The 26,975-nt window shown below is 36.5% G+C and overlaps 2 protein-coding genes across 11 annotated transcripts; both read right to left on the reverse strand.

The window, feature by feature from the left end:
• Window positions 1–1,274: 1,274 nt before the first annotated feature.
• Window positions 1,275–21,321, reverse strand: LOC105051957 (CMP-sialic acid transporter 5). Of its 7 annotated transcripts, none has more exons than XR_012143443.1 (17): window positions 20,779–21,321; window positions 19,567–19,842; window positions 15,494–15,610; window positions 14,435–14,491; window positions 13,326–13,403; window positions 13,074–13,118; window positions 10,963–11,022; window positions 10,528–10,650; window positions 7,530–7,607; window positions 7,276–7,345; window positions 6,085–6,158; window positions 3,889–3,988; window positions 3,618–3,751; window positions 3,464–3,540; window positions 2,899–2,947; window positions 2,737–2,822; window positions 1,275–1,747 (listed from the first exon to the last, which is right to left on the reverse strand). XR_012143443.1 is itself a non-coding variant. In XM_073262097.1 (17 exons), the coding sequence occupies exons 2-16, from the start codon at window positions 19,720–19,722 to the stop codon at window positions 2,750–2,752; spliced, it is 1,269 nt and encodes a 422-aa protein (XP_073118198.1). In that variant the 5' UTR covers window positions 19,723–19,842; window positions 20,779–21,315; the 3' UTR covers window positions 1,275–1,747; window positions 2,737–2,749. The 7 variants fall into 7 exon arrangements, 3 of the variants coding, with proteins under 3 accessions (XP_073118198.1, XP_010930916.1, XP_010930920.1); XM_073262097.1 differs by having other exon boundaries at window positions 2,737–2,800; window positions 20,779–21,315; XM_010932614.4 differs by lacking the exon at window positions 6,085–6,158 and having other exon boundaries at window positions 2,737–2,800; window positions 3,881–3,988; window positions 20,779–21,298.
• Window positions 21,322–22,633: 1,312 nt separating this feature from the next.
• Window positions 22,634–25,696, reverse strand: LOC105051956 (uncharacterized). 4 transcript variants are annotated; one of them, XM_010932613.4, is made up of 3 exons: window positions 25,096–25,694; window positions 24,054–24,442; window positions 22,634–23,153 (listed from the first exon to the last, which is right to left on the reverse strand). In XM_010932613.4, the coding sequence occupies exons 1-2, from the start codon at window positions 25,644–25,646 to the stop codon at window positions 24,178–24,180; spliced, it is 816 nt and encodes a 271-aa protein (XP_010930915.2). In that variant the 5' UTR covers window positions 25,647–25,694; the 3' UTR covers window positions 22,634–23,153; window positions 24,054–24,177. The 4 variants fall into 4 exon arrangements, with proteins under 4 accessions (XP_010930915.2, XP_010930914.2, XP_073098497.1 ...); XM_010932612.4 differs by having other exon boundaries at window positions 22,634–23,159; XM_073242396.1 differs by lacking the exon at window positions 24,054–24,442 and having other exon boundaries at window positions 25,096–25,696.
• Between the last annotated feature and the right edge of the window lie 1,279 nt (window positions 25,697–26,975).

The raw sequence follows: 26,975 nt of genomic DNA on the forward strand, positions 1-26,975 counted from the left end.
GAAAAGCGGTGACTACGTGGATCGATCGGGCAAGACAGTATACTTCATGTTAGATTTTCTACACCATCGGTGGTGCACAGAATTTGCCTTGCGGTTTTTGTTATCAAACAAAACGGCCCTTGCTATAACATCCAATTTTTCAGTAATTCTTGTCAGTATGTTATACTCCAGAAAGGCAGGAGCATGTTTTTCTTTTTTGGCAGACTTCTTTGAAAAAAAATTAGAAGTTATAAATAATAAGCCAACTTGGGACATGAAGCACGAAGAATCAAATTCCAGGCATTCTATGGCTGTAGCGTCTCAGCCATCTCGCTAAAAACGTCTCTGGACAATTTTCTTGTTCAACACATGCGGTTGGATGAAAATTTGGTCTATCCATTTCAGCTTCATCAATTTTTACGCAGAATACATGAAGAATTTTTGTTTTATCGCTTTTTAATTTAAGCGACCCAATATCAATGAGTAGACATGGGTTTTTAGGATTTAACAAATTTTATATCACAAATATTATCACGTAATGACTACCGAAGCAAAATGACCACTATCTTATTTAAAAAAAAAAAGAATCTTTGATGACTTTCGTTTCTACATTCTAATCAATGTGAAGCAACATCTAATTACTCTTGCAATCAAAATCCATAGCTATCATTCATTGCAGCTGCATGTCTCTAATTGATTCTCCTCTTGAATAAAGTTTCAGGAGAGTGGGATGCGCGGGCATCCTAATATATTACTAGCTTATCAAACCAATAATTATGCTATGCGAACTACAACAATGACGTGGTCGCTTACTTGCCACCCCAGTGTTCAGATACAGCTCCAGAATTATCATGCCGCCTGACTCATCCAGTCGTAGTCAGCAAGCCCCAGAAATAGGCAACAAGGTCTGCCGAGATCATTTAAATGCCTAGTCTCAAAAATCTTCAGATCAAAATTATCCAATGACTGGAGCTGAAAGTAAATGCTCTTGTGGTTGATCATTTATCCAATTCCTATGAAATGTACCCAGGACACCAAATCCATCTGGCTAGATGGCTACATTCGGGCGTGATATAGGATTCAAGGACTGCAACAATATGATATTGCACGTTCCTCTCTGAATTTCGGTGAGGAACTGAAGCACAGCGCCAGAGTGCAATGCAGCACCAAGTGAGCTGGCTACCAAACTGAAGTGGAGCCAATTTTCGACCTGGTGTTCCATGATAAAATTTGCCATGTTTGTGCAAGATTTTTGAGAACAAACACCAATAAGAAATACCACTCAACAAAACAAATAATGAGGAACTTGGGATTTTGCTGCTTATTTAAAGAACACAACTTTGTATTTCCAGTTTTTACACCGGATGGTAGCACTGGTGGATCCAAAACCCGATGGCGGAAAAAACAAAAGATTTGGCATAAGTGATATCCAGGGAAGTCCAGTACACACAAATAATAAGGGTACACTATGGGTGAAAAACCAACAAAGTGCCTCCATTGACTACCCTCTACAGCTCAGCTATAACTCCTGTACTCATCTCAGGACAGCTTATCCTCTTGCAGCATGAAACAGCTTGAAACTTACGACCAGAAAAATGTGCGCATGTGTGTGTGTACACACACACACACACACACACACACACACACACATATATATATATATATATACATGTACAGATAATATTCGCTCTTTGCAGTGAACATTTTATTTGTTGCAGTTAGAACTGGCTCATCTTTATAATATGTCCAGAAAAAGAATCTTCGATCCCTGCAAAAATTGTTCCCAACAATGTTTTTTTCAAAAAAAAAAAAAAGTCATAACAACATTATGATGAAGGAAATATGAATTAAAATTACCTATTCTAATATAACAGCATAATATCAACTGAAAAAAATAACCAAATGAGAGTAGGACTGGGAATAAAAGATGCAAGGTTTCATCCATTAGATGGCATATCCATCGTAACAAATAATTCCTCCTTTATTGCCTATCTAGCTGTTAAATTCCTACCTTGGTTTCTAATGCTGTGACTAATTTAGGTTAGCAGTAAAAATCCAACCTCTCCGAAGTCTAGTATCAATGTCTGGGTGAGATGAGACAATTGGCACTGAATCTACACATGCTTGTTTCAAACATATACCCGATGCTGACTTCAATCTCAACCACTCTTTAGTTTATGACTATTACATCATTCTAGACCTTAAATTTTGCATAGTCTGATTAGGATTAGTAAGGTCATTAGAACTTGTTAGAGCCTAATTATAAGTCCTTTTAGTTGCTTCTAGGATTAGTTTAGATATTAAAATACATAAAAAAAATCTTAGCATTTTATACTTTCCATTGCATTACGATTCAGTTGATCTAGAAACATGCAAACAGATGTTAAAGGACTTTTAAGAGTCCTGCAGATCCACAGCCATGAAAAATAACAAAATTTGTCTTGAAACATCAACTGATCTATAGAATAGGATAGAGATCAGGTTTAAGTCACGTTGATCATGATTTGCACAAACTCATGACTTCATTTTAGCTTAAGTCAACTTCCACAGTATGGTAGCTTATGTCATGTTGGCTTTTGGCAATGGCAGGCAACAAAAATGTAGTTATGTCTGACATTCAAAAAGCATTTTCTTAGCACAGCCCTAAATCCAAAGTGTCTAGCAAATGCATAAATATCTTTTTAAAATGATTGCAGAAGCATGCCTGTTATCATATCCTTTTTCCAAAATAAATCATAGGGATCAGAAGAAGCATGCCTTGTAAATAACATTAGGTCGGGAGAAGCGGCTGTTTCTCATCATGTCCGACAAGGTGGCTAGCCTGAATTTTGGGGAAAACAATGCTAGAGAAAATATTAGTCAAAAAAATAAAAAAGTTGTTAAATTATAATTCTCGGTAATAATGGACAAACTCCTTACATCTTCTGTTGCACCAGCAGTCATATTTATGAAGGATGCTTCCTTGGACCTGAAAAATAGAGACATCCATATTATGCCAGGTTAAGGAGAAAGAAACATGGATATTACAACATAATAAATGTGTCTTTTGATGAACTTTCAAGGACTTAGAGATTACTCTCGTATTGCTTCAAACATTTGAGTCTAACTCAACCAACCCACAGAAAATCCACATAATTTATATTATATCAATGTAAGCAAGGAATTCATGGTTCGTATCTTAGCACATGCCAATGCAGTTCACATGCCCAGTTCCTCGATTGGTTTAAAGCAGTTTTTTAAAGTGTAATAAAGCAATAATTGGACATATCAGTCCAACAGCTGGTTGGTACCCATTTCTCCAAGAGGTCTCAAGTTCAAACATGAATGATGGTGAATAACTGCCATATTCTCAGAAGATATTTGGACATATCAGGAATTGAGACTATGTCTATTTCAATGGTACTATATGCTACTTAAAAATGCTTAAAAGACAGACTAAACTGTGGCATAGGCAGCCTATCTACCAGCAATAGAATTAAACAACCTGAGATCTTGAGCATCAATCATCTCCAGTGTTCCATTTGGCACCTCATTTTTGGCTTTTGCTAGTGGAGAAAAAAACTGTAGAAAGGCACTGTCAGGGATATCTAGGAAATAAACAGTATTCCAGATAGACAACTTCAATAGACAGCAGTTACCTGGTGCATCGATATAAACACTATTGAGATTCCCAGCATAAAGTTCATAGTCAGAGTATGACCAAACAACAAAGCAGATGCTATGCCAGTAAAAATTGTGGCAACTGTCGATGAATATTTCTTCAAAATTGTATCTGTAAGCATCAATTTACCAAGAAATGAACAAAATATTTAAAGTGAACTCAGAAACAAAACTTATTTTATTTTTAGTGCCTAGAAGAATTCAAACAAGTCAAAATCATCAATCCTAGTAACTAGTCAACCTGCATACTTGAAGAAGAATGAGGACAGAATGCCTTGTGCTGCATTATTGCATATGAGAAACATTGTAGCCTTTGAATGACCTTGAAGGATGTCAAAGCTAGCGGGTCCTGCACCATCAAAGATTCCATGACGAACATTAATAACTATATAATATGTATTTTTAAGACACATAGGGAGAGCTAGCTGCAGGTGTACTAGCATAAAGAGATGTCACATGATGCAACAAAAATATAGATCAAGGATATAGGCTTTTTTACTCATACTAAGTGCTAGATCAATTCACAGCTCAAAAAGCCATTTCAAATCAAAGTGAAATCAGAGAACTCATTCAAAATGGAAGACAGATCGTCAGAAAAAAAAATTGCCATACATCTCATTTTCTAGATCAGTGTGATGAGAGAGAAAAGGCATAAATAGCTATTTTTATTGCCTAATCTGATGGAAGAATACTAGGTAATAAGAAGAGGGTTACGAGGAAAGCATCAAAATACCATTCAGGTAAATATCTTGCAGAAGATTGACATTGACAACTTCTAGAAAATCTTTGAATATGGGTGATGATCCACCATCAAATGAACTACCATATGTAGATGTTCTGCATGTCAAATTATTGTGTCTGACGATGAGTCTTGTGAACTTGTGCACAGGTTGATGTCAAACCCACTCACGCAACATCATCCAACAGGGCATGAGATCACATAGGCATGATTAGGATAAATGTGTACAAGCACGAGATGGGTGGAGAAGGCTCTCTGAAGCCGATTAAAAATTATTCTAGGAGTGTAGGTATGCATGATCACCTATCAGACATGCTTAAGAATGAACAAGTGACTGCACCAATCCAGATGAGCAAGAGAGTGGGTTTCTATGAATCCTTTAGCCCCAAAATAGAGTAGGATAAATATAGGTTACCAAGCAAAAAAGTCTGCCCAATAGGACTTCTAATCTCAGTCAAATTGAGCAGCCCTTGGCAAAGAATAACACCCAACCTTGTTCCTTAAACAAAAGATCTAGATGAACGATGCATAAGAGATATCCCCCAAAAATCATCTGTCATTGAAAATAAATGGTACATTTCGTAAATTGTCAACAGGTGTATCATGTTTGAGATTTAAACTTGCATACATGTACTATGTTTCTGTATATTCATGATGCATCAAATTCTTCAGGACCAGTATAAATGCCTTCAATGATACAAATAACAATTATATTATAGAAATATATTTTGAATATTTCAAGCATTCCAGGCCTGGACATAGTAGATTTTGAATATTTCTAGATTAGTTTCTTGATGTTTAAGCCTAAACGTTGGACAAGCTCATGAATAGTTTTATGCTACCGTAAGCAAGTACCCAGCACAATAATATGACATTGTGCAATGAGATGGTTTCTGAAGTTACCATTCTTATCTGTTAATAAGCCTACTATTATTCACCAAAACATGATAGAATGTTCCTTTTCAAGATTGATATTTTTCAAAAATTCAAGGAACAGCGAGTTTGTAAGACACCACATACTACGGCATGCTCAATTAAGAGAACAAGTTAGAATAATAAAAAATATGATTTATTTCTGGCCACCATGCCACCAAGACGATGTGGCTAATGCTCAAAAAATGGAAAATCGGGTATGATGGTCCATCCAAACACAGTTCTATAACATCATAACCTCAAACAAAGTGGTTCAAGAAGTTACAAGGTAATAAATTCAGAGATGATTCACATTTGGAGATTGGGACTTCAACAAGAGCATCCCAATTCCGAAAGTGATGACTGATGGCAGGCTGTTGCCTAGCAACAGTCACACTTCTAGCAACATATGATGAAATCGGCCTAATATTCTGAGAGGAAAAGAGAAACTAGGTCTGAAAAGATCTTTTCTATCAGTATCACTTTCAAAAACAATGTAAGTAACTACTGTGTAAAATAATGAATCATTTTAAGAAAAAAGGGTAAGCTTTCTAAGAAATCAAAGTATCATAATGGTGTCAAAATAGAAATACATATATCAACAAAACTTGGTTTTGTGTAGCCCACTAGGAATGCCTGAGGGTATTTTTGGACCATGACAACTTGTTCAAATGGCAAAACACATGGAGAAAGAACATGAAATCTTTCATCAGTCAGAAACAAAGAGCATGAAATCTTTCATTAGTCAGAAACAAAGAGTCAAAGCTAGGAAAAACAAGCAATGGAGAGTATACTTTTGCCATAAAGCATGCTTTAAAGAGTACTGTTGTGAGAAACCCATATCCTAAGCAGTCAAAGGCTCCTCTTCCTGAAGAAAATTGTAAGTATCAGAAACATTTTGTGGGGGTGATTGCTCCTACAACAAAACTTTTGACTTTTCCCTAAATGAACCTAGACATGAATTTAGTAGTTGGTATCCAACCTCCAAAGAAAAGTACCTCAAGATCTAGCATGCAATTATACATAATTCAGAATTTCCTTAATTAATGGTCAGACTAGAACAGCAGATGGTTATACTTATTTTTGGCACATGGAAACTTAATTGTACTGAATATCCAAAATCTAGATTTCCTTACCATTCTTCAAGTTTGATATTTATCTTTACAGCAAATGGGAATTTATGAGGATTGTTGTTAGCTTCAGCTGTTCACCACTAGAGAAATGCCTTTAAGCTATCTAGTGTTTGGCATACATGGTCAGGTTTCTAGTTAGCTTTGAAATAAAATTTCTTCTCAGGTACCTCCAGCTAAATCTTGGAAAAGATGTAAATAGAACATAGATGGGCATTCAGGTAATCTGCATCAAAACCTCCACAAGATACTAGTCCCAGTACCCCACGGTCGTAGGATTGAATTTTGAAAAAAGATGCAAAAACTTAACCATTGTTATGTTTGCATGTGGTATTTGATGCTCAAGGGTAGTCTTGAATGATCGCATCAGTGTCAGGTTCAAACCAAAAGCAGCATTTAAGGTACATCAGTGGCAAAATACAGTGACAATGGTCCAACTTAATCGTTCTGAACACAGCCAAACATCTCCATGTGATGATCAATCTATTAAAGATGATCTTTACATGTGTGATTGCCAATCCTGTATCATAAGTCACCACTTGTTCAATTTGTTGCCAAGTATCAATCTGTTTCCTAAGTGATGCATCAGTTAATAAAATTAACCAATGGAACATACAGAAAGCATGGTAGTCTATTTTCATGTCAATGAACAATGCTTGTGCATTCCATATGGAAATTCTGTGCACGTTGGCATGCAAATAGCAACAGAAAAAAATTTTACCCTCAAAAAATGAAATCAGAACATGACTACTAATATTACAGCAGAATTCCAAAGGCCTGCATATTTAGTTCAATTGAACTTCTTTGTTTCCTAAAGTGACATTTTGAGTCTTGAGAATTGCTTTCATTTTGTACCTTTGAAAAAGGCAGTTCCAATGATGGCAAGAAAGTTAAATACAGCACCATAGCCATATAAAAACAAGTTCTGCAAATGAACAGAAGTACACAAATTAAGGGTACATGAAGAATATCAAGGGGGCAAAAAAAATGGAAGCGTCTCACACTATGTATGAAGTCAAGGGTTTTGTAAGCACAAGGTCACAAAGTCAGAAGTGACTCTTTTTTAAAATATCAATTAGCAACTAGCTACATTCAGCTATTAGAGTTACCTGAAGATATATGCTTGTCTCAAACTGGCTTTTCAAAGCATATTCATTGAAAACTGAGGCTAGTGAAGGAACAGTCACCTAAAAATTTTCACCTCCATGTCAGAATACATGTGAAACTAGAGCTCAGAATTAAGAGAAATGCATAATTGGTATCTATTTTACATCATTTAACAACTAATCAATCGAGTACAATAGTTAGTTCTTTTTAAGATCATACTACGGTTTTCATCTAAAAAGCACACATACTCCAAAACACCACCCATGGCCGCATCCATACGTATTGGATATAGACATGCACCTGAATATACATATCCGAATATATATATATGGGTCAGATTTAGCAACACTTATAGAGTTATACCTTGTTTGAAGCGAATGATAGAGGTCCCACATCGATGATCAAAGCTGTGGGGTATAATCTACTACCTCTAAAATTCTTACATACCAAAAAATTCATATGATTTAGAGACCTCTAGCCTATGCATCAAGTGTTTAAAAATCATGTACTGTCTCATGTTATTTAAGTTGCCTAATTTTTGACTGCTTAATGCATGAGTTACAGATTTCCAAATCACATGATCTTTGGTGTATAAGCAATTTAGAGTCAATAGATCACATCCAATGGCTCAATCATCAACATGAAATCCCTATCATCCAACTCAAAAAAGGTGTAATTGTATAAGAGTTACACAAGTGTAACTTGAAACTAATCATACATGTCCAATATAGGAAGCATTCTAGATTTTTTACAATTCAAATAGGGTCTGTATCATGGAACACTGAACTGCTAGGAACCAGATGGTTCAGGGCATGCGGAACTATCTTGGCAGCCAAACGATGTATAGTTTGGGCATTCAATTTGCAACACCGGCAAGAATGATGCAAGACAGAAGGAAAGAGAAGAAGAGAGAGAGAGGGGAGGGAAAAGCCGACGATAGCCCGCTGAGGCCTCCAAGGCTCCACGGTCCTCTACGAGAAGAAATTAGAAAGAGGAGGGAGGGAGAGAAATGGAGAGAGGGAAAGGCAGTTGGGAGGCCACCGAAGGGCCACCGAATGGCCGTCGTGGCTACCTGATGGCCGTAATCGACCCGTGGATGCCACGAGTTTGAAACTGGGGTGTCCCGCCCATGTTCATTGCATTTTTTTTAACACGATATATAGTGAAGTCGGCAATGGGGTGGCTGCAACGACCTATTGCCCCTATTTAAACTCATTACTAACTTCATTGTGAATCGTGTTAAAAAAAATGATGAACAACAGTGAATAACCCCTGTTTTGAACCTATGGCATCCGCAAGGTTGATTTTGGCCGTCTGGCGGCCTCCTCACTGCCTCCCCTCCTCTCTCTAATCTCCTCTCACGAAGGCGGACAGAGCTCCAGAGGTCTCCATGGCCCTCTCATGGCCACCATCGGCCTCCCTTTCCTCTCCCCCCCTCTTTTTTCCTTCCTGATTCTCCCTCATTTTTATATCAATTCAGATCCAGTATGGTCCGATATGGGGCCATATCGACTCGCACCGCCAATCAGTCGACACGGAGTCTAGTTCCGAGTCGGTGAACCTTAATCCGTATACTCCTAGGATGCATTTGGATACTTTGTGGATGCACTCAAGATATGTCCAAATAGTTCTAGAATACTCTGAGGATTCTTTTAGGATACTTAGCGATATACCAGTGGGTTATCAGGCTTAGGTCAAGCAAGTTTTGAACCTAGATCTGGCTCTCCACCCAATATAGTTACCAGCTACCATCTTTCTCTCCCATACCCTAATTGAGATTGGTTTTTCCTCTTTTTCTATTCTTCTTCATTCAAAACTTTCTTTTTCTGATTTTTACCTTCATTCACCTCTACCATGACTAGAGATCCTTTTACTTTTGTTAATAAATTTCCTGACTCATTGAATATTTGTTGCTGCTATTCTTATTATTCATATACTCTGCTGCATGAATTCTCATTAGTTTGCTGCATTTATTTTAATTATTTTATGGTCTTGAGGCAATTGTATTTCCAGGATAAAGAAAGTTTATTTTATTTAAGTCTACTAACTTATATAATTTTACTAGATATATATTTATTATATTATTTGAGTTTTCAATTTATGAACTATTTTAGGATTTGCAATGCTGAATATTACTATATGGTATTATATGATAAACCAATAATGCTGGATGTTTTGAAGCTTGTATGTGCAAAAATAAATTCATTTATTGAAGTATCTTAGCTATACGTGTCCTATTTTTTCAAGATTTTTGTATGGTATATCCATATCGTATCATATCCATCTCCCTCCATATCCCTGCTTCATAAGTTTTCATCTCCATGGACAATGTAGCCTAACAATGTTTACAGAAAGGTATAAGAGGTTCAAATTCAATTTTCACCTTGGAATTGCTTAATAGTTTGTGCCAATCTGTTGGAATAAACTTACATACTGAACAGTTTCAGTTTGCTTCTTAAAAAGTAATAGTATAGTTTTCTAACTAAAATTTTTAAACAAGAATCCTGGCAAAGGTTTAAAGAAACTGCATACTGAACCCTTGAAGAAGGTAAAGAATTGGCATATATGAGATTAGAGTCAAAAGTTACATACAAATCTATCCAAGATTCCATAACTTTTCACTAGTCATATATAAAATAATATAACATAATATAATATAATATAATATCATATTATATAGTACAGTATAGTGTGGTATGGTATAATATGAGTCACTGAATGAATCATCAAATTCAAGCTAATTTTCAGAATAGGTAAGCTTAGGTTACAGAAGAACCTTGACTCAAAAATTTGCAAAGTCAAAAATTCTAAAACCACAGAATTATCTATCAAGTTTGGCAATGCTGATCACTTTTCAACCAGTTTATAATAACATGGGGAGGAAAATTTACTACAGAAGAAATGAAAACAATTTACTGAGCAAATCCAGAGGTCATATGGATAATTATGAAATGTGACAAGATGTGAAGTTTTAAAGGTCTCATGTTTAATTAGGCTTACAAATATTAATGTATATATGTATGCACCCGTTGCTACAGGAAGACCAAGTGCAGTAGTTCCCTCAGGCAATGACCGGAGCTGATTAACACTGATTCCAATGAGCAACAGTGCAAGAGCCTCCCACTGCCATGTAACAAAAAAGAACATATCAAACCATTAATGACTAAGAAACAGATCATTACTTCAACAAAACTTTCGAATACTTGCAAAGATAAGAAAAAAACATCCAATTACTCTCCTTGACTTTAAAAAAAAAAAAAAGGAACATCTCATAAAAGGAATAGCCGTTAATTACATATAAATCATCAGTATGCTGTTCAACTATAAAACATGCAGAGATATTATCCAAAAATGACAAGTTCCATCCCCCCACCCCCCCAAGTATTTCATCAGTAAAATAGTTTGCTAGAAAATTATGGCACATCTGAAACTTGCCTGGATAATGGAAAAGCGCCTTTTCATTATCATCTTCAAAAGAACAGCGATTACCAAAACCTACAAGAGTTAGCAGAACCATAAAATAAGATGAAACCTGAAGTACAATTTAAAAAACAAACAATATAATTTATGATTAAGGAAACATGTCAGAACAAAATGTAGAAAAACATGTAATAGCAAGGATCTCAACACACAGCATGTTATATAAATAAGAAAGTTAATTAAAAGTTTAATGTTAGAGATGCTAATATTATAGATTTTGATGACCAGGTAGCTAGATGACTATCTACTATATTTAGAAATTACTGAAATTGCCTGGTAAAAACTGAAGTCTTATGAGTTATGAGGGTAGATAATATGGCTAAAAGAATGTGCTTACAGAGTGAGTTTGGCAGTTAAACATTGTTCTCCTCAACAATATGTGACTAACTAAAAATGCCAATTTCCCAGAAAAACATATAAGCACCAGAGATATAATGTTTCACCAAGACATATGGCCTGTTTGGACACTGAATCATTTTACTTGGCGATAAGTTCCCCAACTCTTCAGGAGTCTCCAGTGAAGGTGGTCTAACATAAGAAGGTTTACGGGGATCGTTGCTGGCCAAGATGTCATTACTCCATTAATTGCAGATAAAGCATATGGTTGCAAATGTGATTTTTCTTATCCCTAAAGTTTAGGTATAATGAAATCCGTGGTCCCTTTCAATCCCTAAAACCTTTTCATTAGCTTCCTTCCTTTGGCTTCTTGATATGAGCAGATCTTATCACTGGACTAGAACATCTGGCATCCAAACAATCCCATAGTCAACAAGATATGCCTATTGAATTCCTTTGTTATATGGGAAACTTATGATTAGTTGGTAAGAGTAATCCATATATCAATCTAAAGTATATGTTGAGCTCAAACATCTCTTCAACTACAATTTTTAAAGTTAAAAAAACTGCCGTATTCTCAAAACAAATTATAAGTTAACTGGTAATTATTTTAAGGACCCTCTATTCAGGATGTTTATCATAGTGTATACCACTAGGGAATGATATAGCATTGATTGATCAGAAGAAAACAATATTAAGTGCTAAATTGGATTTCTGAAGGAAATTTTAGAGGACTTAAAAATTAACAAACCAAGAGTATACAGAATGTAATTTCAAAGAGATAGAAATGAAGATGAGGCCTTAGAAAAGATTGATTGGCAACAGAAAGTACGATATCATAGCTTTTGTCATCCAAGATGTATTATACAAAATAATCAATATGCATAGGATACATTATTACACTCAGTTAAGGCTGCGTCTGCAAGGCTAAAATGGACAGGAAGGAAAAGAAAATAGCGATTATGGTAAGGTGAGGGATTGGAGTGTAGGATGCGATAGAATCTAGGCCTGGGGCAGTTGCAAGAAGAAGAAAAGATGCCAGATTTTGGGCTTGACTCCAAGAATCAGGCTGGAGGTGAGCCTGTAAGCACAAGCTCAGCTTTAGCTTAGGCTAGACCCAAGCAAACCCTAGACCAAGCATCATTGGACCATCAAAACCCCTAAAGCTTCAGGTTGATGCAACTTGGTCACTATCCCTTGGGATTCTCACAAAATCATTTTAAATGGAAAACTTTATTGCAGGACAAGCATACAGATATAGACACCATAGGAAAAGCTCAAAAAATGCTCTTTCACCGCCTATCATATAGTAATCAGAAATAACATTAGGATGAAACCAATTGATCTAAACTGCCCACAATTTAAGCAAATCTTTAAAAAAATAGCAGGAATCAAAAGACACATCAGAAGCAAATAAAGTCCAAATTCAAGAGCATGAGTAGAATTTTATGTGAGAATGACTACATTCCCAGATAAAACCAAAAAACTATATCATTTCTGCAAGAATCAGGCTGGAATGAATATGTTAAAGTGTTTTGCACACGGCACAAAAACTTCAATCCACACAAAAACCACAAAAAATTATCCTAGAACACCTTGCCTACCCAAGATATCAGATGTCCAAACCCCCAAAAAAGAATAGTTACAGAAAACAGAAGCCATTATAAGTTTTCTACAATGCTTTAATAAATTTATTGCCTGGTGCAGGTAATTTCATAAATGAATAGTACCTTCAGGTTGCTCAACATTTTCACAGTTGCTGGGTTAAAGTATAACTGCATGAAAGATAGAACAAACAATTAGATAAGGTTTTCAGCATAGTTTTATCCGTTAAATTAAGTAAATCATCAAAGTCATCACACGAGATCAGCAATGCCATCACATGATCATATCAACAGCTTCACCTTTCTTATGCTTCCAAGATAGAAGCAAACAAGAAAATGTACATCATTATGCCTGAGCCATGAAAAAAAGCTCAATACCTGCATTATAAATTTCAGGTAGTTGTTGATGGCATAAAGAAGAGCAGGAACAGCAAGAAGAACATTATTACGAGCTGCCTGCAAGCAGAATAAACAATTTGACAATCAGATGCTATCACTCATTGCACCATATGATGGCCAGATTTTTGAAACTCATTTCAAGGTTTAACCAGAATGTGTGCATCTCATAAGGACAAGAAAAAAAGAAAACAAAAATGCAGACTAACAAAATAAATTTGGAAAGAGATGTAGGCAAAGCACATAAATTAATTACAATTCCGATTTAAATCTAAAAATTTCATTAATATTTTACAGTGATGTAGCTAGCACTTCATCATGTTAATCCAACAAAATACTAATTAAATTCACCTGTTCTTATTGGTACTCATTTAGCTCTAGTAACTAACTGAAATCCAATTAGTGCTCCAATCAAGTTATCCAAGCATATGTTAGCAAAGAATGATATTTTGAAAAAGAAATGTTAATAACTTATCTTTTACACTCCAATCAAGTCAAGGAAATACAATAACAATAAACAGAATAGGAAAACAAAAAGGGAATCCAGTTCTCTCCATCATAGAATGCCATTTTGAATTCCAGCAAGTCTGCTCAGAAAATTGTTAAAATTCAAATCCAAATGCCTATTCCACATCAAAAATCTAGAATCATTAATAGAAGCTGAACAGTCTAGCCCTTGCCCCACTTCTAATATTTTGTTCTTAATATTTATTGCACCATCTCTCCAGGAAAAAAGTTGTTCATACCAGTTTTCCGTGCTCCACAGAAGGCTCCAAGGGTTATCATTCAAAAGTTAATGCTGAGAATGTAAATGTTCTAAAGAATTTAGATAATTGATGCAGCTACATAAATAGGAAGAGTACAAGAACAAAAGCAAGATTCCAACTTTGTATAGTAGGATTTCAACTTCAATAGAATTGTTCAGAGCGATAAGAAAAAGATGTAAGTTAGCAAGTGAAAGCTGATTGCCGATACAAGCAGGGAAGCAAATAGGATGGTTCCTAATTAACCAAGACACAGCCTAGACAAACTAAGAAAAAGATGATGTAAAAACTGTTTCACCATAAATATTTCTGTACAAGAAAAACTACCTGCACAAAAGTTGAAATTGAAAGAAGGGGCTTTTCTCCCACTTTTTGTTGCCTAGCCTGTTGAACAGAAAATAAGCAATATTAGAAAAACATTCATACAAATTTGAAAATAAAAAAAGAACTTTAAAACAAAAAAAGAAGAAAGGCTTATTTTCAATCACACTGATGTAAATTTTCCGAACGATTGTAACAAAAGAATGAAAACTGGCTACTAATAAAACTACCTACATGTGCCCTGATTAGAACGTTCCATGAACATCCAGGCTTTGGGTAGACCAAAAATAGAGATGCCAATGCTTAAAAATCATTGAGTTATGGAAGTTATACAATTCAAATGAAACCTCAAATTAATACAAATCACATGAATTGCAAGATCAGTAAAACATGTAAAAAAAAAAGGTGCATACAAATTTACAAAATCAGAATTTTAAATTGATCAAAGGAGATACCAGTCAGCAAGAAGAAAAAATGGACCTCGCAAAATTTTTATAATGTTGATAAACAAAGTTAAACTTCCATGGAGAATATAAGAACAGTAAAAAAAAATAATGCAGTATGGATACTTTCTCCAGTTCTCAAATCAAATTAATTTCATATCAAGTTAACATACAGAAAACTGCTAGCTTTATTGCTGTAAGTTCAGAAGCTACATGTTATTTATTACTTCTCTTTCTTTGTGTTCTTTATGGTGCAGATATACTGTCAGGAATAATTCTTTTAATGTGTTTATGTTTCTGATAATTAAAATATTTAAAAGAGCATATCTTCTGCCACGCAGCTGGGTGCTGGTCACCATAAAGCCAATACAATCTTCAAGAAAATGCTTCTGCACTGAGTTGAGTTGCATTTTTCCTTAAACATTATCTTTGAATTGATTGAAGAACATATTCCTATCCGCTACACACTTCCTTCAATGTAGTTAATACTCCAATATGTATTAATTTGTATATCAAGATGTAGTGCAGAAATCCAAAGGTTTGCTGATGGGATGTTACAATACAAGAGATCAAGAAACAAATACAAATGCAAAAATTGAAGCAAAAAAATATGTAAACATACCTGGAATAAAAGCATGACGATGGCAAAGAAAACCTTTGCAACCTCAGTTAGAAAGTTAACACTGACAGGACTAAATTTAAAGCTCCCATCCACTTTGGACATGTAAACTAAAATAGGCTGCAATAAAACAGAAAAGCACATCAAACACTGTCAAGTTGCAGGTACACTATTTTTATAACAAAACATTGTCTTTGTCTTGGGAAAAGATACATTTTCTAAAAAGTACTGCCTGTTTTTTCTATAAGCATACACAGACCTAGTACAGAAAGTAATAGTCATACGAGAATAAGATATACAGACCTAGTTATAAATCAGGCTTTGAACATTCTGTATCAAAAGTTTTTTTTTTTTTTTAAAAAGAAACCAATAATCATAGAAGATAAATTAATAAAACTTAATATGATCATCCAACTCCATTGAAGTGGAGGATCTGAAATATTTGTTACTTTATAAGTGATAATGCATAACCTTCTGAAATGTCATTTTGCATATTTTCTAATTGCAATGTAACCACTTCTCTCATGAAGTAGGATAGTCCATCCCTATGCTTATGCAAAAGCCCCATTGGACATCACCAATCTAGGGAGCATTTTTGGAACACTTCTCTTGATTATGTTTCACACATTAAAGAAAATAAATAATAAATAACATTGAACATTTGCATCATCATCATTATCCAGAACTTTTATCATCAAATGTGAGACCAGCCATATAGCATTGCTCAACGTTATGAAGGCTCAATAGAAGAATGTAGGCATGATTCATATGCTGTGGAACAATCTGCATCTAGATCTAGTAAGGAGACATACATAGAAGATAAGAAGAGAGAAAAAGGGAGAGAAAAAAATAGAGAGAAAGATAACAAGAGCAAGGACAGAGAATACAAGCTTCGATCTACAGAGTTGGGGCTTACAAATGAAGTTTTGTAAGGTCAAAATTTAATATCTGCTCATATCTGCACAGGTCTGCATTGAAAATAAATAATAAGTGGACTTTAAGAAGCATAGAAAGTGAGCAGAATAAGGGACATTATAATGGAGAGACAAATAGAAGAGCTGATTAATGGGGAAAATCAAAATCAGCAGGCAAAGGTTTTGAGGGAGAAATTTACTTAAAAGATGATTAAAATTCTAGGAGAATTGTTCATTTATGGCATTGCAAGGTTTGATCGTAGATTGTTCAAAATTTATAAGGATATAGTGAAGAAAAAGTAGAATTAAGGTCAGTCTACCAGTTTAGGGTTCTAAATGATCTAGGCTTGATAGATAGACTGATAGCCCTTTGTGACTGAATCTGTTAGGAGACAAGGATTGTTCATGATCATATTTGATCTAAAAAGAATTAAGAAAGTCATAAAAAGAGAAAATGTAGCAGGATTAACAAGAACCTGTCATGACACAGGCAGGTACCCTACCATACTCACGGTACCATACCAAATCGGTAACATACTGATACTATTTCAAGTACCAGTTGGTCAAGTCTCGGCATTGAAACTCCCTCATCGAGTTCTCAATTCAATGCAAATCTTCTTGTCATCAAACATGCCATTCACCACCACAACTCAACTGCTCGATGATTGCAAATAATCAAGATTATGAGCACACATGGTGATGAGATATGGGGATTTTTGTACCTAATTTTGAGCTCAAACAACTCATTGTTGACAAAATAAGTTGACCGCATGAGAGATGCTTCATCTTAGGTCATCATTATCCCTACAAACATTCAAGACATCTGCCAAAACATGTTGGCCAAAAGCTGTCATGTTAAATAGTTGGCTTGAAGTCCCACGAACAAAGCAGAAGGGTAGTTTAATTGTCATTAGACCACACAAAAGTAAGACCTCCCACAAGCTCACACAAGCAAAATATCAAAAGCAACCTTAGCTGAATATGTCAAATCCTGATGAAATCATGTGTAAGAGTTACCTTTGGCATCCTAGTTCATGTGCACACACCTCACTCTAACCCACAAGTGTGTGGCAAACACGAAGTCATATGCACATCACAAGGAGTGCCTTGCTGCCAACTCAGAGAAGAGCACTATCCACATATCATCATGAATGAACCATGGTGAAGCCCTAAGCTGACTTCAATCAACAAGACCAGATTAAAATCAATTCATGTTCAACTCAAGAGAAACCAACTTCCAAACCAGACCTAGATGAAACCCATGCCAACCCATGGCATGCAACATGCTGCACTATATTCCACATAATACCATGTCATATTCCTGATGTGAGATAAGATCAACTAAGTGTTCAAGTAGCTATGCATTCTGATGCATCTCGAAAGGGCAACTTCATAACAAGGTTCGCTATAATGGTGCGTATCGCCCCATACCAGGTGTATCGTACCAAAGCCAATACTTAGTATGGGAGACATAGTAGATGTCGGTACACTGAACTAATCTTTGTACCGAGTATATTGGCATTGTATCAATCAAGGTACGCCATACCATACCGAATCAGGCAATATAGAACGTACTTTACCATACTAGTACTGAACCAATACGCAGTATTGGAGACATACCGTAACAGGATAGCACCGTATAGGGCCTGGTACTAATATGGCGTACCTTGATACCAACATAATACCAGCATAGGTTCCAATACTGAGATTCTAAATTTTGCTTCATAATGTGTTTAGTGCAAAGTGAGTCAAAAGCATGCCTTTTCACCCTTTGGGTTAGGATGTAAAGAAAGAAAATGTAGATCATATCAAAGTTTTTCATCCCAAACAAGCATCCCAACCATCCCATCCTATTCCTATGAAAAAATGAGGCCAAGATAGAGTCGGGACTCTGAAACTCATCCATACGAGGAGAGGAGAAGAAAAAAGAAAGAAAGAAAGAAAAGATGAAGAAAAAAAAGCAAAAGAAAAGAAGAAGAAGAAAAATGAAAGAAAGAAATGAAGGCAGAACAAAAGAAAGGAAGGAAGAAGAAAGAAAGGAAAGAGAAAAAAAGAAAAAGGAAAAAAATGGGGATCAAAAAAGAAAGAAAAAAAGGTAGAAGAAAAAAAAAAGAAGGAAAGAAAAGAAAAAGGAAAGACAGAAAGGAAAGAAGAAAGGTAGAGAGATGGAGGACATCTACCGGCATGCATGATTGGGACTACTGTTGGGACGGGACAGCGATGCATCCCATTACATGAAGAAACCGGTACACCTCCATCCCACAAGATTTAAAACCTCGGATCATCTAATGCATATTCATAGTCATGTTTGTTTAGTCTGCAAATTTGAAAATGGACATAATCCAAATCTTGATATTAATACCAAGAAAAGCTGATTAAAACCATACAAACACAAACTAAAAGGGAAAAATAACTCTATCCATTGTAACCAGATATGGATTCCAATCATATATGAGCAATAATCATATCCAATGTTGATAGATATGGATTATCAAGATGTTCTGTACATAGGTTGCTCGAGGTGCCAAGTGCACCCTTCTTGTAGGCTTATGGCAACTTGCAACAAACAAGCCCATTTGTTTAGAAAAATAATGACTAGATTTGAAGGAACAAGAAGTGAACCCAGAACTCTGATGAACGTTATAGCTTGATGTAGTTATGTTTATCATATGTACATATGGATGTCTGCAGTCATATCAGAAACCTAAAAGCATAAATATTGTTCTGTTCGGATCTGTATGAGATAAAATTATGGGTATTATGTACCCATATCAAGATCCTAGCAAATTCAAAAGTCAAAACTCAAAATACTTTTTTTTTTAAAATGTATATGCAGATATAAATAGGGAACATCAGATTTATCCTTGAGCACACAGCTAAAACTAAGGACGAATACCAACTCCAATTGGATACATCCAAATTTTTACACAACTCTACTATTCTCCCATGATCAGAGCATGGTCCCAGAATAACCAAAGATGTTTTAGCAGGTTGTCAGGTAAGGGGTCAATTTTAGAACTCATGAAATTGCGCTGGCAACTTTGGCTCTTCATTAACAAGCTTGATTCACTTTTGAAAAATCTACGCATATACTGCTAATTTTAAGACATTATGTGAAAATCAAGAGATAACATTGAGATCTAACACATTAATATGAATTACCTGAAGGCCGATCAAGATGCAATCACCAACAACCAGAAGAACATTGAGGGCACGAGATTTTGATGATATCTCGCTCCTATGTATATCATATGCCCTTGACACTGTTTTGCTTGTTGGGGATACCAATTTGGAATGACAGACACTGCATTCTATCATCCCGTTTTACAGCAGTTCAAACCAGATTCCTCCGTTAAGTTTGTCAGGCGTAACTACAATAGTAAAATGTTGACAATTTGAAGCTTCAGGGATAACATTCAGATGAAGCTCTTATCAGACCTGATAATGTGTAATAAAAGAACCAATTAGAATTACCAAATGGAAAGAACATTTAAGATCATCGTCATCACGCAAGCATTTTCCCATCAATTATGGGGTTGTATATACAGTACTATTCTAGGTTCAAAAGCCCCTATAGAAGAACTAGAAAAAGTTATGACCAACGTCAGCCCAATAGAATATGGTGAGAAATTCTTAGTGAAAACAAATATAGAGAGAAGGGCTTGCCATAAAACCTTTAATGCCAGTAGGCAGGCAGACTCTTCTGTCTTATTTGTTGCAATATAAGCTTATACAGCACATGCACAAGTCTAGAACTTCCCTAGCCTTCGAAAGAGTCCAGACACAGGAAGGCAACAAAAAAAAGGAAAAAAGAAAACTTTTGACGCAAGTTTTGTTCTTCTCTAGCAAAGGACAAAACAAACAGAAGAGCCAGATTGAACCGATTCCCAGTAAAAATAAATATAAATATATTATAAATTAAAAGTCAAAACTAAAGAATGGTTCAACCAACAATCAGAACACCGAAAGAACAGAACCAATAATTCAAATCGCTTTCAAAGATCAACAAGGCAGCAAATATCAGAAGGCATGCCAAATAACACAACCAGCAATCCAAGGAAAGCTAGAAACATTTTTCTTACTACTAGAAATAAATTTAATTCATATTTTTGTTAAGTTTTTCTCAATCTATTAAAAGAAACAAAATTATAAAATATAAGGAAAACAAAAGCAAAAAATAAACAAGCAAAAGCCAAAATTTTTCGACCAAATAACTCAGTGTATATAAAAGTAACAGACCACAGCCCTAAACACCCTCAGTAAAAGAAATTAAACGACAGATCTAGATCAAAGACCATCTACGCAACGGGATCCAAGCACCCAAAAAGCCTGAAAAGAGAAGACATCCAGTCCAACCGGAATTCCAAAACCCACCTCGATCCTCAGCTAGGATCCAATCCCAGATCGCCGGAATCGGAAAACTGGTGTGCGGAGGGGGCCGGCTCGCAGCGCCGCGCCACCGCCGTCTCGGATCTGACCGGCGATCTCCGCCGCCGGCGGGGAAGTTCTTGGAGAGTAAATGCGACCGACGAAGCCGGGGAGAGAGAGAGAGACAGAAAGAGAGATCTCGGATGGAATATCCGAAGGTACGAGAAACCGGGTGGAGAGAGAGAGAAGGAGAATATTTATAGCTGGGGTTTGCCGCTGCGTCTCCAATCTCTATTGCTTGAAATTTACACAACGGGCTTGGCATGCGCCTCCCTCCCCCTTTCGCGTGGAGGACGAGAACAGCGAAATACCTATGATGCCCCTATTTTCATTTCGTTGTTCCACGAATGCAAATAAGGAAACATATGTTACTTTGTGATTTACTGAGGGTAAATGTGGTATTTGCGGATGTGGGTTCTGTTTGGGAATATGCGGGCGCGACGGACGGGCGGACTGCCGAGTTGCGTGATAAGGTGCAGCATTTTTCACCTGATCGGCAGTTTTCTGAATTGGGACGTGCAGGAACTTTGCTACTACCGTACGTGCACTTTGACATGTGGAGGATATATGCGGTTAGAACATCTCCATCCGGCACTGCTCATTGTAGCTGCTGAATTTATATCCATATGTTTCGCCGGTGGGAGAAGAAACGGATGATATCCGGATAAGAATGAGTGGTTTCCATCCTATTTCTTTCTCCACCAATTTTTTTTTTTTTTTTTTTTATTTTGAAAGAGAGCTGCGTAGAAACATCTTAATTTCACAAAATTCAATCTCCACTCATTCTTAACATTCAAATTTTATTCTGATTTTAATTTGAATAAATCGCCTTACCATCTATCTAAGATGGTATGATAGTGTTTGCACCCGAAGGATAAAAGATGTGAGTACTCTCCTCTTATGGAGGATACAAGGAGATTTGATGATTTTGCATCTTGATCTTACCCTAAATTGGAATTTGTTACGTTGCTTGATGCTTATAGATCCTGCTCATAGGGTCCGGTTTGTGGATCCAAAGTTGCATGACATCATGCTCTGACCAAATGACCTAATTTGGTAATGAGCGTGCACTCACATTGTACAAGAAAATGGTTTTGGATATTTGGGTCTGTTATTATTGCTTTGGTAGGAAATTGATAATTTTGCATGTTAAAAATTTCTATAAAGAAGAGGTACCAACTGCCTTATTTGGTAAAGTCACAAAATATCTAAAAAAAGAAAACTTTTATAGAAATATTGGCATGTACATGATCCGCTGCTGGCCATCCTCTGTAGAGTCGGTATCCGGAAAATATTTATGACATCTAAAATATAACTTCCAACCAACATTCAACGTGTAAGAATCGTAGTTTTAGATTAAAAGGTATAGAAGTAAGTCACTCCCAGGAGGATGCTATTTGCTCCGGATGGACGGAGGGAAGGAGAGCAATTAAAGAGGATCCTTGGCATGGCAGCAATTAGCTTGCTAAAGCTTATCAACTGGAAAACAATGAAGTTAGCTTAAAAGTGATTGACCTTTTAAAGCTCCCTTTCTATTCATCTTGCATAAAATTTCTAACTTCCATGCACTCTGGGAAAATCAGATTTTTTTTTTTTTTACTGAGTTTGTAGCACAATATTAGGTGACATGGTTGATGTTTCTAAAGGCTAAGTGGTTAATTTCTATTAACCAACCAATTGATCTAAAAAAAAATAAAATAAAATAAAATAAATTGACAGGAAAAAGTTCAACAATGTATATCAGTCTTCGCATTCCCTCTCAAGTGTCGGAATAGCATCATAATATGGGGAGACCCCAGTATGGTGAGGAATAGCATCCAATCAACAATGTAAACAAGTCTTGAAAGATACGAAGAATAGCATCCATACCTCACATATGAGGGACATGGCAAAACCTCAGTTGAAACATTTGAAAATTTTCACATCCTGCTTTACAGTAAGCCTTGAAATTTGCCCCAAGAAAATAGCTAAAAGATAAAGTTCATTTTCTTTTCAATGGGCTGATGTTTAATGCTCATGCCATAGGGATACTCCCGTCACTTGTGCTCTTTGTTTCTCCAGGGGGAAAGATTTAACTCCTCTCACAAAAAGGCATTCTACTCCAGCCTTCGGACACACATCCTCCTTCCATTAACTGCAGATATTATCTCACCAAAATCTGCCAAACTTTTGATGTAATGAAGCACACGTGATAACATCTCGACAATTCTTTTGACCCAAAATGGTACAAAAGCCTTGCAAATGCCAAAGTTGGATCAATGCGGTCATGTAACTGATGAGTCACCATCTGATGGACCAGCCGAGTTTTCCTTTCCAATTTTCTGCAACTGACAAAAAGAAATCTTAGAAAAATCTATAGTTTTATCTTGTTCTGTGGCCTAAATGCAGAAACAAATGAGTTAACAGTTGTCATTACAGAAAAAGGAAGTCCACTGGGGAGAAAATAATGGGGAAAAAAAACTTTGACAGTGCCAAAGGAGTCTTTAGAGTACAAGCTAATGAATCAATGCTACATGCTGATAAGTTTTTAAAACTAAACTGTCAGAAATAAATCCAGGAATCTGGTGTTTTAATTTTTCCCCATAGCAGATATCCCTGTTATGAGAGTAGCAATTTGCAAGAACGGGGAGGGGCAGTATTGGAAAAAGCGGCTAAAATAGAAACCTGAAGTACAGTAGCATACTAATTGAATTATAATAAACCTGATAAGATATCTGACAAACGGTGCTGAGAAAACTGTTAGGAGAAGATTTTATATATTTGTGATGGATTTCCAAATCAGAGCAAGATCCATATCATGTAACAGTTGAGTTATAATAAAATTCTTTAGAAGGTGATGTACAGTCACCTAGACTGTTCAGAAAACTATTTCACTTTTAGACAATACTTCTAGACAATTTCTCCCATTAAATAGCTATTGACCAGAAGGTTTACAAGATACAATGCGATATGAATGTTACTCCTAGAAACAGAAAAGAATCATCATGTTTTGCTGAAATCATTGGTTTGCAAACACTTTTTGTCAGAAAAGCTAGCAAAACAGTAGCCTTTCAAGATCTTGGAAAATATTTTAGGTATAAATACGGGCACAAAGGAATCAAATGCCCAAAGCAGGTGCTCAGAAACATCGATAACAACTATATGAAGGATGAACTAGAAAGAAAAGATGTAACTGCTTGCTAAGATGCATGTAGCGAGGCATTAATCTAGTATTGGCATACCTTATATGAAGTTACTTTTCCTTTTCCTGCATAAGGAGCTCATGCCCCATTCTGATGTGTCACCCAAGAATCAAAAATTGGAAGACACATTGCAAACCACAACCATATTTGAATTATAAGCGGCTCAACCAACATTCTCATCCTTGACAGCAATGTTCTCGGCAGCAGTGCCCAATGCTGCTCTTCTTTTGGATTGAATTTGGTGGATACATTCTGCAATTATAACATGAAAATTTGGGGTAGACTTGCTCGAAGTGAGTAAGTTGAGGCCTGCCTTCTTTAGAGCTTGCGATACACTCTTCTGAGCCCTCTTGAAGTGCATGGAGCACAGAGAGGGAACTTCCGCTCTAAGAACCGGCTTCCCGCAAATGATTGATCCGGTTGGTGCACTGTTAAAATTCATATTCAGCCATATGGTCAATCATGGAAAATCCATTCTGAACATTATTACCAATACTCTGTCAGATGGAGCAATCAGATGAACACCACCATTATTAAGAAAAAATAAAAATACACATATAAAGGTCATATCTAAATTGCATGCAGCTAATCAAGGATTCAAGATGCAAAGGCAGGCAGAAGCTCAAGTTCACGATCATTAGCAATTAACAGTTTATAGATCCATCAGCTTTGACCGGAAGCAACAGAAAAATATGATATCTACCAATCACGTCATTTGATGGAGCAAGTATTTGCAAGATGCTACTTTGTATGAGCTATGTTTTTCCTAATTCAGAAAAAAGTTGGTATTTTTTTTATGAAACAAAAGTTGGTATTACTATTATGTTCCAAATTCGAAACATCATTGTTCCTAACAATAACTGAACATAGTATGAAGCATTCAGCCACCAACAGAGTTGACTCCTCAAGCATCATGGAACTACATGACATTATTTAACATAGTTGTTTATTTCAGAAGGGGAACAAAAATAACAGATATATGAAAAGCCACGAACTTTCACCACTAAATCAAACAAAACGGACATCAAAAGCCATGGAGTCAACGAAAAAGGAAGAAGATGGAACCCTCCAAAGTCCAAACCTCTTGACAACAAAAGTGCAAGCTTTGTAAAGCGTCTGCCTGCCATCGGAGAGTATGTGGGGATGGCAAAACCTCGTCAGGGGCATCGCCCTCGACCTGCACCCTGCGAACCCGCACCGACTCCCGAATCCCTTCCACGCCACCCCATTCTCCCTGCTCCCTTCCCTCCCTGCTGCCGCCGGTGAGGCATCCTTCCCGAGCCCCGGTCCCCCACCTTCCTCCAGGGGCCTGACCCCGAAGGTCCAGCAGTACTCCCGGTGCTTGGCCCTGAACTCCTCGGCCAGGGCCCAGTACTGGCGGCGGTAGCACCTCTCGAGTTGCTTGACCCGGCGGGAGCGGCGGCGGAGGACCTCCTCCCGGGAGAGGATCTCCGCTTGAAGGAGCGCCGCGTCCTCGGTGGCGCCATCGACGGAGAAGGAAAGGAAGTTGGGATTGAGATCGGAGGTGAATCTAGGGTTTATAGAGTTTGGGGAGAGGGAGGGAAGCAGAAGGGCTTCTCGCTTCATAAGGATGGAGGGGGTGCGGATTTTGGTGGCGGGGGCAGAGCCCATGGTCCGGAGAAAGACGAGGGTTCAGACTTCAGAGAGGAACACTTCAGAGATCAAAGCTTATTTTACCCGTCGGTTTTGCTCCGGTGCTTGCCGTTCATCATAAGATGAATGGTGGGAAGTGGAGTGGCAAGTAGCGTAATTTTCCGAAAATCCAAGTGTGGCGCGTGTTGCAATTTTTGTAAGTATTGGGGTCATAATAGAACACAAATAGTGAGTGTTGTAATTTTTACAACTTCTGGAGATTAATTCGAATAACAAACAATTTAATTCGAGTGAGATGTTTGGCTTGAAAGCCTATCAAAACTTTAGTAAGCCATTTAGATGATATCATATTCTTTTTGTCTTAGAAATCATGGACAGAAAGGTTATTCTAATCCCATCCCAAAAGAAGCTTGGCATATTGTTGGATAAATTCTGGATTCTTGGGTAGTTTGAATTGAAAGAGGGATAGTATTATTATGTATAGGTAGGGGTGTCAAGCTTAACCGTTTAATGCATCTAACTTATTTTAATATGTTTTAAATCAAATTAGATTGTTTGTTTAATAAAAATCAAATTTTAATTTAGATTTTTAATATATTTAATGAACATGTTGGATTTAGGTTGATAGATTTTTTATCTATTATATATCCGATTCAATCCATATCTTATCCGATCCAATCTAATTGTCATTTTTATAAAAAAAAAAAAATATAGAACACTTCATCTCTCATGTTGAGCTCTATTTTTTTTTTTTTTTTTTTTTATGAAAACGGGAGGGAGGTCGACTCGAAGTTTATTGTGATGTGATATTTGCATGCAGGGCGCTTTTTACATGGTATTTTTGTTGGATTGTGGGCCCATTACACTTTTAAGTTATAATGAAAAATAGAGTGCGAACGTCCCATAATATCTTTTAAGTTGCTTAAGCATTCTTTCAGCCTCCAAACTTTCTCCATCCTCCAGTCGTTCTCTTTTCTTTCTAACATAGTAACTATTGCCTTGTTTTTATCTGAACAGTAAAGCATCCATTGTTATAATGAGGAAACAAATCGGCTGAAGATAACGTTTGGGAGATGGGCTTCATAATGGAATAATCTCCTGTTTCTTTCCTTCCAAAGCGTCAAACACACTATCTGTCTAAATGGTGTTAGAGTTAAACTAAATGTTAGTCTTCTGTCTAATTCGATCCTAGATTTGTTTGGCGAAGTTGCATACTGTGAACAAATGGTCTGCCATCTTTTCCTCTTCTGTATAAAGCGGACAGTTACTCTAAATTGTATACGTCTCTTTTCAAGGTTCTTAGCTGTAGATAATTTGTTTTCAAATAGGAGTCCATGTTGTCCATAT

The sequence above is a fragment of the Elaeis guineensis genome, chromosome 8 (genome assembly GCF_000442705.2).
Source record: "Elaeis guineensis isolate ETL-2024a chromosome 8, EG11, whole genome shotgun sequence".
NCBI lineage: Eukaryota > Viridiplantae > Streptophyta > Magnoliopsida > Arecales > Arecaceae > Elaeis > Elaeis guineensis.